Here is a 12,186-nt window from a genome sequence, read left to right as displayed (position 1 = left end):
ATTATGAAATTAAAGGCTCCAAAGGCAGACCTCGAATCTGATTTGAAGCTTCATCTTTATGTACGAAGTCAGGCGTACTGGAAATTAACTCCATAAATCCTTATCGTGCTTATCAGATGGGTGGATTAGAGGGCATGATGGTCTAAGAACTCTGCAAGAAGCATGAAATTTGAGTGGTTGATAAGCAGTCATGAAGATATAAGGTGAGAAGCAGCACAAAAATTTGAAGACTATCAACCACACAGTTTGCTCCAGCCAGAGCAAGGGCTTGGTTGGAGCTTGCAAAGAGCTGCAAAATGAATTCTGGTAGACAGGGGGATAATTTTCCACAAGGAAATACTCAGAGCTGCACACATTCACATAGATTTTTGTTTAAAAAAAGATCAGATTTGTTAAGAAAAGCAAAAAAAAAAAGGTGTAAGGGCAAATATCAGAATAGAATAATGTGACTTGAACTGCTTCATCCTTTGCTGTCAACATGCATAAGACAGAAGTCCTCAGAGGTAGAAGACCAAACACTCCCACCCATTAAGGAGGAAGAAGGGCAGCACAGCATGGATCCTCTCAAGGGAAAGCTCTCTCAGGCAAAAGCAGATGCCAAAGCTAGCACAACATCCTGTTCACTGGAAGACAGAACTGAACACTTTGCACTTAGACACACCAAATGTGAATCTTCCAGCTAGATTTCTCCATGAGGAAACAGGTGGAAGGACAGATTTCTGTCTTCCTTGCTTCCTCTGTCTTGCATCTGATATAACCATTCTCTCCTTTTCTATATTACCAGGGCAGTAAAAGAACATGAAAACAGGATGTGCCCTTCTTTTAAAAAGCAGAAGCCAAAAACCTGAACATGAAATGAAAAGAGCTTTATATCTTTTACTCTCCTTGGCAGAAAAAATGTATCAGCCAGAATGCTGTGAGTAATAACTGTCAAAGACAGAATGCCAAATGAAGAGCATGCAGTAAAAATAAATTTTAAAATCACCAAAAAAGAAAACAAATCAAAACCCAAAATATCCTTTAAGAAAAGCAAAGCATACTTTATGAGTTCAACAATCACAATGGAAACTTTACTTTTAGTGCAGATTGACTTTTAATACAAAGATTAGTGGTGATTATCAGTAGTCTTCTCATTTCAGGGGGCAAAAGTGATGGGACTAAATGGTCATAAGATTCCAACCATAGCTGAGACCAAAACATCCAATGTAATTCACAGTTTTCTATGGGCTTATACACAGACATTGTATGGACACAGAACACACACATGCACAGGAGGAACAGGTGCATTCTCATTGCATTAAGGCTGGGCAGTTCATCAGCAGCAAACTGACTTCAGCTTACAGACAGATAAATGCACGTAGAGTAGCCATAAGTGGGTAGCAGTGGCACAATTTACAAGTGTAGATAAACCAAACAAGTTCAGAGGACTGAAGCTATTGCTGGATGATTTTGGAGCACACTCACTGTTATAACGTCTGTAGCTGTCAATCTTTGCCGGTGCCACTCTGTACAGAATTGTCCCTTCAAAGGCAGATTTTCCTGACAGCAGGCAAGAGAAGGAAAGACAAAAAAAGGAGAAGGGGCAGGGTGGGGGTAAAGAGATCGAATGATGGTAAAAAGAAGGGAAAGGAAGAGCTTTTAATCTGTATTTTCAGTCACTGACATTTAAAAGCCTCATTAGCAAAATGACGAGAACATTAACAAACATATCTGATTGTACATGAAGTTAAAATATTCTTATTGCATGTATGTCAGATAACAGAATCTCATGATTTTGCTAAAGCTGTTATTTACAATGTCCAACAGAATGCATTCTTCTTAGGTTTGGTCTGTTGTCCATCAAGTTGTGAGACTTGCAAATAAAATTATTTGTCTGGTTTTTGCAGCCTTGCACAGGGGAATACTGAAAAAATATTATTACTGCAATGATGTACTCACAGTGGCTCAACATTCCTGCTGCAGATGTAGTGCACTTGAACAAGCACAGCTGACATCCAAACAGGGCAATGAAAGACTCACATCTCTTTAATGTACCAGGATCCTGTGGGCATCAGAAATACTGCCTCTTTCCAAGATCACTTATTGGAAATCTTTTGGACATGGGAACTGGTCTTAAACTGTGCTTAGTAGGAAGGATAGGACACTAAAACCTGAATAAATCAGTTTCTCAGCTAAAAGCTTAATCAGGTGTGACTTGGCATTGACATTAACAAAAGCAAAATTCTAAAATTAAGAGGAAAAACAGTAAAACTACAAAAACCAAATCCCACTTCTCATCTAAGATATTTAAGATAACATTTTTATTACAAAATCTTTTTTTTTTTTTTCATTGCTAGTGAGATAGCTCATGCTCTGATATTTAGGACATGAAATTCAAGTGAAGGTAAAGGCATGAGCAGCTGAAGTGCTTTGTGTGTCAGGTTTAAAAACCCAGTCAAGCCCAAGAATATACCAATGCCAGCTTGTTCCAAATCCCCCCTAGTTATACCATCACAAAAATTTATGTCTTTAGTAAAATTTTATAGCAAAGTAGCCAATATATGTGAATTGTCACAACACAGAATCACACCCAGTTTGGTACCAAAAATGTGTGGGATTTTTTTCTCCTGTATATCATTCTGTTGGACTTTCAGACAATAAAAAGCTATACTTATTTATATATTATAATAAGCTAATTCTTAGTTTTGTTACTGCAGTTTAATTAAAAACAGAATGTTTCCATTGCCTTATGCAATGTTTTATGTAATGAGGAAGTAAAAATGCTAGAAATCCATCTTCACACTTTCTTTTTACAGGATACCACTAAAAGAGTGCTATTAAAACAGTCAAACATGAACCCACTGCTAAGAGAAACGTAAGTTAAGCTTCATGACGCTGTGGAGAGCCAGAGAGACAGTAATGGAAATCTAAAGTTTTAAGAACTCAAAACAGAGGAGGTTGCCTGACTGAAGCTTCAGCTGATGAGTCTATCAGCAGCAGCCAGGACTTTTCAGGCGTCATCACTAACAGGTTCCAAAAATAGTTGATAGATACCATGAGGCCCAGCTGTACCTTAGAGAATGCACATCAGAGACAGCAAGGTACAAAAGGCCACCTTTCAATGCTGTCATGACACTGCTGTGAATATACTAAATGCTTATTGAAATAACCTCCTCAATGTGAAATTGTGATTATCTCAAATAGAATTTTTTGACTACATGTCAACTTTTTGCTTCTCAACAGGCTATATTGACAAGAAGTGGTATTGAAAATAGTCTTAAAATTAATACTGTATCTCTGAGAAATATGGGACATAATCTTATAATCCATGTATCTAATATAGTAATAAATTGATAATGCATACTACCTGTTCATGCTGTAACAGCTGGCCCAAGAAAAGCAATATTTTCATTTAAGAGCATGCTTTAAAGAGCAAGGAACTGCTGTTTACTCAAAGAGTACTCTAAGTCCTGTCTGTACTTACATTCCAAAATGCGCCTTTGAAAAGAAGAAATTTGGCAATCACCTTACAGCTGGGACAAATACTTTAAAATCAAAGAAACAACCCCCCAGATATTTTGATCTTGCAACAGTCTTGCTTTCCAGCCTGCTGAGCACACACCATCAAGAGGAGGCACAGTTTCCCAAACCTTTCCAAATAAGGTTCAAGCTAAGTCCCACAGTCAGGATTCAGAAATATTTGGCACTTCTAAAACTAGCCCCAGGCATTTTCAAAAAAGGAAATTTTTGCTCTGGACAAGCTTCTGAGGTTAATCTATGGCAGAGCATGAAAAGAAACCAAGATATTTTCTTCTGGCTGTTTACTCTGATCTGCCATAAAATTTACATGGACAGAACAAAACCAATAAAATCAGACTTTTTTCTGTCCATTGGGGCTGGTGTAGATTGTAACAGAAGGACAGAGAAATATAGGTTTTTATTAACTTTATTCCTAAAAAGCCAAGTTATGTAATTTTTCTCTTCTGTATTTCTTTTTCTTTGAGTTCACCAAAATTACATTTGCCCTTCAAAAATTCTCTTTATAGATAGTCAGTAAAATGTGATTTAAAAATCAAGTTTAATTTAATTTAACCAAGATGTTAAATTTAATTATTAACTTAAAAATATTCATGGATTTGCACGGTGCCAGTTCTCCACATATCTTGTGCCATTTTCCCAGGTCTCACAGTAAATCTGCCAAGTATTACCTTATCCATTTTACAAGTTGGGCTGTACAGTTCAAGGCTGCTGCTCAAGATTGCAGAACCAAGCCCCAGCCCTGTCTAGGCTCCTCTGAATGCTGAGCAGAACCTCTGTGGCTGCCCAGGGTCTGAGTTCAGTGCCTGGGCACAACCCCTCACCCAAGCGCCAGCTTCAAAATCCAGAATTCATATTCAAGGATTCCACCTTGCAAAGTCCTGTGATACAGATGCACTCAAAGTTCCCAGAGGAACAAAAAGGAATTATTGCAGATTTAAGGTGCTGTCACATCTTGTCATCCATGGAGGAAGGAGCTGACCTAGAGGCATGAATAAACACCTTTCTGAGATGTAACCTAGAGCATTTCAGCAGTGCTACCAGCCTGATGGCCAAATCTTCCAGGGTTTACTTGTTCAATTTTTTTTTAATATGTTATCAGACTGAATGAGATTATCATTCCTAGTCAGTTGTGTAAACTTGTTGAAATTTTTGCTATCTCATTGCAGAGACTTTCAAATCCAGATATTCAGTGTGCCTGAATAGAGCCTCATGAAGCATTATGTGTTGGAGAACAACAGCTGTATCAATCACATAAATCACATACAGAAAAATTGAATGGGTACATTTCCCATAATTCTCCTAGGGGAATGCAATTCTTAAATTTATAGTTTTACTTGAAGAAAAAATAAATTAAAAACATTAAAATGCCCATAACAATCTCAGCGTTCCTTGAGTCACTGTCTCTTTCTCTCAGGATGTTTAAAGTCTTCTTTTGTTTTACAGGTATATCTAATAGCTCCTCAGATAGCCATAAAGCATTAAATTAAATACAAGAAAGTAGGAAACCCATCTCCCACCTACAGTTACATTTAAAGATGCAAAAACAATATTTGTCTTATTGCTGCCTTCTCCATAAAGGTATCACAGGTTTGGGTTCCACCAACAGTCAGAACCAGCACACAAACCCAAATCTGAAAATAGCATGGGCCACAATGGACGCCAAAAGTTAATGCTTTGTGGCTGCTTTTGCATAGTCCAATGTATGTTTTTGTTAAAAGCCATTTTTAGGATGCTTATTATGAAGTATATATTACCAAATTACCTGAAAAGAAAGAATACTCATTCATTCATATAGAAAAAATTGGGATATTCCATTTCAAACATTATCACCTACCTTGTTCACTTATATAGTACCAAACACTACAGACTCCAGAGCTGAAACTACTCTACACAATTAGCTCTTCCAAGACTCACTGTGTTTATAACTAACATAATTCATGAGAGCTTATACAGACTATAGAAAGTGGCTTGCAATCTCACTGAAACATGCACCTTCACTTAATGACCTTTCTCCCTCTCCATCACATTAAAATTTTAAAGTTTAAAATATGTTAATTCCAATCTGAAGGAATGTTACATTTAAATATCTTGAACTGCACAGACCACCTACTGGTGTAAGTCACCAGTACACATTCACATATGAAAATGTACTCCATTACAAAAAAAGATAAAATATTTCCATAATTGCAAGTGTTAGGGCTTTCAGGATCTTATTTTTGTGCTATGGAATAGGGGTGAAAAATTTGCCTTAAGTGGAAAAATAAGGAAAACAGAAAAAAGTGTTATAATTTTCTACCTTTTATTGACACAGTAAACTATAAAGGTTTTGGTAAATTTTGACTTCTGTTTATTCAGAGATCTCAGGAGAATGCTACATAGCAATGAACATCTGCAGTGCTAAAAATAGGAAGACCTCGGCAAGTATTGTGGAATTAGCCTGAAATACGCAAATAGAATTGACTTTTTTTTTTTCTGAAAAGTCAGATTTGATCACTGAATTAGGAAAAAAAAAAGTAATAGCTGCTTGAAGAACATAAAAAACATGAGGACCAACAGCTTTCCATTTAATGTAACAGCACACTTTTGGTTCAGGTTATTCTCCACAAGAAGTTATAAATAGGACAACCCACTCCCATGCTTATACTATTGCAAACTTAGTTACCAAACATGCTTTTCACCTGCAGCAGTACTGGCCCATTGTAAATGAGAGAACAAAGTCCATGTCCCACTTCTGGCCCTTTTCCCTTTGGCTGCTGGGGCAGTGGGTGTCGGAGGTGATAGAAACATGCTCAGCACCTGGAGGGAAAAAGTGCTGCATGTCCCACACCAGTAATTACCAATCCTTCATCTACTGGAGTTGTTATAGAAAGCATGGCACTTTAATTCCTCCACTTTAAATAAGCCGCTTTGTACTTTCCACCTCTAAAGACAAAAATTCCCTTGTAACTAATTCTGGAACACAAATGCAGTCACCATCATTGCCTTCTCTCTTCTCTTGGTCTGTTGTGGCTCAGCAAGTCTTACACAGCTCAGAGAGCACTGACAATGTTGCAACTCAGGTAGCACTGCAGGTATACATAAATCATCATCTTCTGACCCTTTCAGCATAGATTAAGAACATGACATTCAAAAACACTTCCAAGCAAGAGATAAGAATGTGCTATCCTATCAATGTGTTACGAGCTAAAGACACAAACATACGTACAGTACATCAATAATAAATTTTTCCTTACTTGACTTTACTTGCTCCTCCTGTGCTATTCCAACATCATCAGAATCAGAGAGTTCCTTAATGAAGTTGGAAGGAAACATGCCAGTCTTTCCATTAAGTATACCTTCCCACCAGCCCTCTTCCACCTACATAGAGACAAAAAAATGGGGTTTTACATAAGCAACACTTTACTGAGTATCATTATATACATTCAATAAATGGCAGTAATAGTCATGAATAGTTTATATTAATTAATTTCAGGTATAAGGAGCACATGGCATGGGCTCCAAGCCAGAACACCTCTCTTTTATTCTTTGTAAGTGAAAACAAGAGAGATGCATGAACCCATCTGTAAATGTCAGCAGTGCTGACAGCAGTCAGAAGCACGGATGAGCATTAAATAAAAGGATAAATGAGCAACGAGAAAGCACATGTTGTCTCTACAATTTCAACTTTTATGGATATCCATTCAATCAGTAAATTTTCAGTGCACAGTGTATGGCTATTCAAGATCACCTTAGTGGATGTGATTTGCAGATTCTGTTTGAATTCCCTAAGTAATTAATGGTGAAAGAGAAACACCTAAAAAGGGTTACTCAGAGAATCTAATTTTGTTATCTTAATATAATTAAAACATTCTTGCCTTCCCCATCAAAATCAGAAATTTTGTATTTTAGAAATTGAGAATGCTGCTACATCATTCATGTGTAAATGTAAGAAACCCATGGAGAACAAAGAATAGTACTAATGCACATTTGTCTCGAGATTTACGAAGAGGTACCGAAATACAGAATAATAATAATAATGATAGTGTCAGGAGGAGGAAGGACACTACCTAGCCAAAACCCAAGAGGAAATATCACTTTAAAATTGCAAACTCTCTCCTCTATAATCCATTCAGGATTGAATGGTGGTGTCAGGCAGTGAAACGACAGCCCATAGAAATGCCTTTAGGTTATAATGGCACAGCAAGAAATGACTGATTATATGCATCAGCTAAACACATTCTTGATAGATAAATGTTTTTCATCTGTCAGACACTGTCCCTTCACTAAGAATATGACAGGAGAGGACAGTGTAGGTCTGTGACACATCAGTCTCCAATAATGGTTGACTCATATCTTTCCTGCCTATCTTCTCCTCAGTTATGAAAAGAGAAAGTTAACTTTATTGTTAAAAAAACAACCCCACACTTTAAATTAACCTAGCTAATTGTCACAGAAAAAAAGTCTGTAAAAAGTCTTTTCACTTATCTGTGAAATACTTGAGTCCTTAGGAAAGAAATCTCATAATAATACAACCAAATATTTCCTTAAAATATAGAAGAATGTGTGCATTTTTCTCAATTTAGCTACATGAGACATTTTAGTAAAAAAACCCACATTTCTTGATCTCACGAGTTGAAATTTTTTTTAATTTGAAAGTGGTTCAGACCAGACTTTCATTTAATCTCAGTATCTGTCCCTGACAAAACTTCCCCTCCTTCAATGCCTCAGTAACACTGGTGAGCTCCAACACATCTCTGGGAATTATCTTGTTCCTCTTACTGTCCTGCTGCTACTTGAGAAGATAGAATGCACACATATCACTCAATGGCTTCAGTGAGGTGCAGTTTTTCACATCACAGTATCAGTCTCTAAAAGGGAATATTTGTCTTCTTCTCTCCAGACTAATAAAAAGCAATATGGAAACCTGAAACTGCATGATACACAGCACTCAGACTCTACAAATTATATCTCTAAAGACCATCTGATATAAATGTTATATTCCATATAAAATATCATTGTTATATAGAAAATACACAAAATGGCCAAGACTCTTTGAGCCATAAAATATTTCAATTTTTCCCACGTGGCTATATTGATTAGAGCTAAATATTAAACCATAACTGCATTAGCTGATTGACCAGAAGATTAATGAGAGGATTTACACAGTTGCCAAGATCCCTGCTTTGCAAGATACTGAGATTACTTGACAAAAAATGTGACCAATATCATTCAGTTCCATCTTTTCCTCAAGTAATTTTCACTTGCTTACTTCTTCCAGAGTTTTCTTACTTCTACTTTCTTACTATTACTTGCTTACTTCTCTTCAGAGTTTTCTTACAGTTAAAATTAGCACTTTGTGTGATGTGTTGATCTGTGGATCTCTATCTATATGTATAGAAATATATATAAAGATCTTTAGACAGCTAAATCTAAACTGCACATGAATATGCTCAGATCATTCATTAGCATATTTTAAGCTTTTCAGCTGACTGAAAAATTAATTGTCTGAAAATACCATGTTGTATGCAATAATTCTATAAATTCAGAAAAAATCTAAAGCAAAATCGAGGGGTTTCTTCCACAAGGGAAATGCAGAATCATGTTAGCAAGACATTAGAGATTGAGGTCAAACTGGGCCTCCCAAAGGTTTATTAGGAAATTTTCATCAAAAGTATCAAAGGCTTTAAGTATTTTAAACATTAAAGCTATCTGCTACATATCCTTAAGCCTTAAAACACACCAGCTAGAGATGAATCCATACAATACAAGACACTAAAATACCTCCAGGATTAAGTTATCCCAAACTGGGGCATTCCATTATCATATGGTTTGAAAAGTTGCAATAATTCACAGCCAATAAAATCTTACAAATGAAAATCCATTATTCATGGGGGGTAATCCATCTGGAGGCACAAACTCAATAAAATTTGTTACCATGCTATTAAAACAAAGTGCTTTCAGAATTTATACATTTATGTCCTGATTTATGCCCAGCGTTCATATGCTGAACCAAACAATGTAAAAAGAGGAGGGCTTCTTTTGGCAGTCATGTCCCTATGCTGGGAAAGAAGTTCTACCAGCAGCTGCTTGCCAGGAAATCTAGGACTGCCACAGCTGCTTGCTTACACCTTGCTATACAATTAATAGGCTAAAGTTGTTAAATGAACTAAAATGTTCAGCTCTTTGGAATCAGTGACCTAAAGTGTATTTCCAATAAATTCCTCTATTGGCCTGTTCCACAAGATGTTCTACAAGCTGCAGCTTTGCCTGTTAGGCTGACAGATTATTCACAGAGTCAGGAAAGGTTTCAAAAGGAAGAAAGTCTCCCTGGATCATAACAGAGTCTTTCTGAGCTGTTGAAACTAAAACAGAGTCCCAGGAATAAAAGCAATGCCAGAAGCAGGCAAAAGGAGAGAGAGAAGCTCAAGGTCAACAGATTTTCTTTTGCTTTGAGAGAACTAGAGCACAGAAAGCAGAGGAAAAAAGCTCCCTTAGTTTATAAATTCTAATGGAAAACATTGAGCTCAAAGGACAAAAGCAATCACATGTTGAAAGGAAATTAAAAACATCGATTCCCAAGAGGCAAAATAAACAAATCACATCCACTGCCAATGGGAAAATAAATTTTGGAAGCAAGACCTCAAGAGAAGATGGTGCCTACAGTGCCACTTGATGGCTTATTCTGGGAGTGCATTCAGAGACAGCCATGCCCCTAAGGTGTCAGCCATCCCTTGGGATTCTGGTACAGCAGAATATATCTGGAAATTGTTTGATAACTCGGGTGCAGAAAAGAAAAAAATAAAAATGAACAAGTACTTTGTAGTAGGGAATCTTTTCAGCTTCAGAGTTCTTTATTTTAAAGTGTCAAAATGTGCTTTGGGAATTTTTGAGTGTTTGATTTTGTGGTTTGGGGTTTTGTTGGGGTTTTTTAATATCTCTTCTAAATAAGAAACTAAGGGACTGTGAAAGCAATCATGTAGAACTTGGATGACCTTATATGGACTCAGCAGTACTTGCACCCATATTTCCCCAAAAAAGTCCCCTACCACATGAACTAACCAAATAAGAAGTAGGCATAGAAATCCTTGTGAACAACCTGTTAGAAGAGAATCTGGAATAACTGGCACATTCCACAGAAAAGTAACTGAGGGATGTGAAACCCCAGCATTCATTACCAGCTGTTTTCTTGCAATTTATACAGCTTTGTATTTGTGGCATAGACCATCCCCTCACTACAGTTAAATATTCATTCCCCTTTCAACTCTATAGATGCCAAAAAATGTCACTGTAAGAAAAGTCCAGCTCAATCCTCAGTTTATCTTGTTCTTGGACATGGGTTGCATCACTTAATCTGATAACAAGACCAAAAAACACCCACCCACTAATCGTGCAAATAAGAGGCAACAGATTTGTCAAAATTCAGTTTGCATTTTTATAACTTAAAAATAGTTACTGATAGGATTTGATCATGTAATATATGGCAATGTTACCTAAAAGTCAAAGAATAAGCTCAGTGGCATTACAGAAGGTCTCAGTCAAAGACTTGTGGGCTTCACTTCATGCACTACACATTGCCAAAAATCTGTCTTAGGAGGAGGAGGCCAAAAGGTACATAGCAGCACAGGGACAGAGTAATCCCAAATACAAGCAGCCTTAGAACTCCTGAGTGACATGCCAAATGTCCTCACTCTCATGCTGCAGGTTAATTATCTGGCATCCCCTGAAAGTGTAAGGGTGAAACATGATTGGAATTCAGATATCTGCATTTAATAAGACAATTAGTTACAGTTGTATTTTGGAACAACTGTAATTAGAGTTACAGCTAATGAGGTAGGAAAATGACAAGCAAAAAGCTATCAATCACACAATAAACATGAACATAAACAATGATGGAAATTCTTCTCTTGTTAGTTTTAAATGTACTTTTAATTTAAGTCTGTTAATTAATGTCTCATGGGTATCAGTGTCTCTGTAGTTATGGAAACCTATATTAAGGACAAGCATTTTATCTATTGTGTTGACTGTTTGATCTTATTACAATTAATTTCTAACTGCTTCAGACAAATAGGAAGGAAATGTGAATTCTGAACACACACAACCTCTAAGGATATCCATCTGTGACAAGTTCAAAATTCAACTTGCTGTTGTTTCAATCCACCCTACAACCCAAGTCATTTCTGCCACAACAGGAATTTCCATTTAACCTACCACCACTACAGGCACAAAAACCCTTTCAAAACATCTTATCCCATCCGTTGGCAGCAGGAAGAAGAATCTGGGTAGCTTTGGATGCTATTAAATATGGAGAGGTGGGAGAAGGGAAGACATCCTCACCCTCTGCATGTCCCCATGTGATGTCAGTGTAACCTATTTTCCCCGTGAATCTGGGAAAACACACTTGGACATTGTTGGAGGCATCTGAGACTTGTGTTCCCTTCTGTCAACCCTGTGCTGCAGGCAGTGATCTTGAGGAGGAGCAGAGCACATTTCTCTAATAATGAAGTCCAATTTAGCTTTTCTTTGCAACAGGAAAAGCTTAATGAGTTGTTCAACCAGAAGCAAAATTTTAACTTTTTTTTTTCTCAATAACTACATGAAGAGATATAGATGTTTTTTTGACTTAAATAATACCAGTTTTATTTGCTGTAACTCAGTTAGGAATCCATTTATTTTCAACAAAACAGAAAT

General features: G+C 36.8%; 1 protein-coding gene across 3 annotated transcripts in view; it reads right to left on the bottom strand.

Annotated features, from left to right (window-relative positions):
- The window catches only part of SH3KBP1 (SH3 domain containing kinase binding protein 1), a 211,470-nt gene that overhangs the window by 91,047 nt on the left and 108,237 nt on the right, over positions 1 to 12,186 (bottom strand). For 2 of the 3 annotated variants that reach the window (XM_036382203.2, XM_036382221.2), the window contains exons 5-6: positions 6,753 to 6,876; positions 1,465 to 1,539 (exon numbers count right to left, since the gene is read on the bottom strand). In XM_036382203.2, the coding sequence (XP_036238096.1) occupies positions 1,465 to 1,539; positions 6,753 to 6,876 (199 nt within the window). The remainder of the gene's footprint in view (positions 1 to 1,464; positions 1,540 to 6,752; positions 6,877 to 12,186) is intronic. The other variant, XM_036382211.2, reaches the window with a different exon arrangement.

Source organism: Molothrus ater, chromosome 2, assembly GCF_012460135.2.
Source record: "Molothrus ater isolate BHLD 08-10-18 breed brown headed cowbird chromosome 2, BPBGC_Mater_1.1, whole genome shotgun sequence".
NCBI lineage: Eukaryota > Metazoa > Chordata > Aves > Passeriformes > Icteridae > Molothrus > Molothrus ater.
This window is presented reverse-complemented; position numbering and strand designations above follow the sequence as displayed.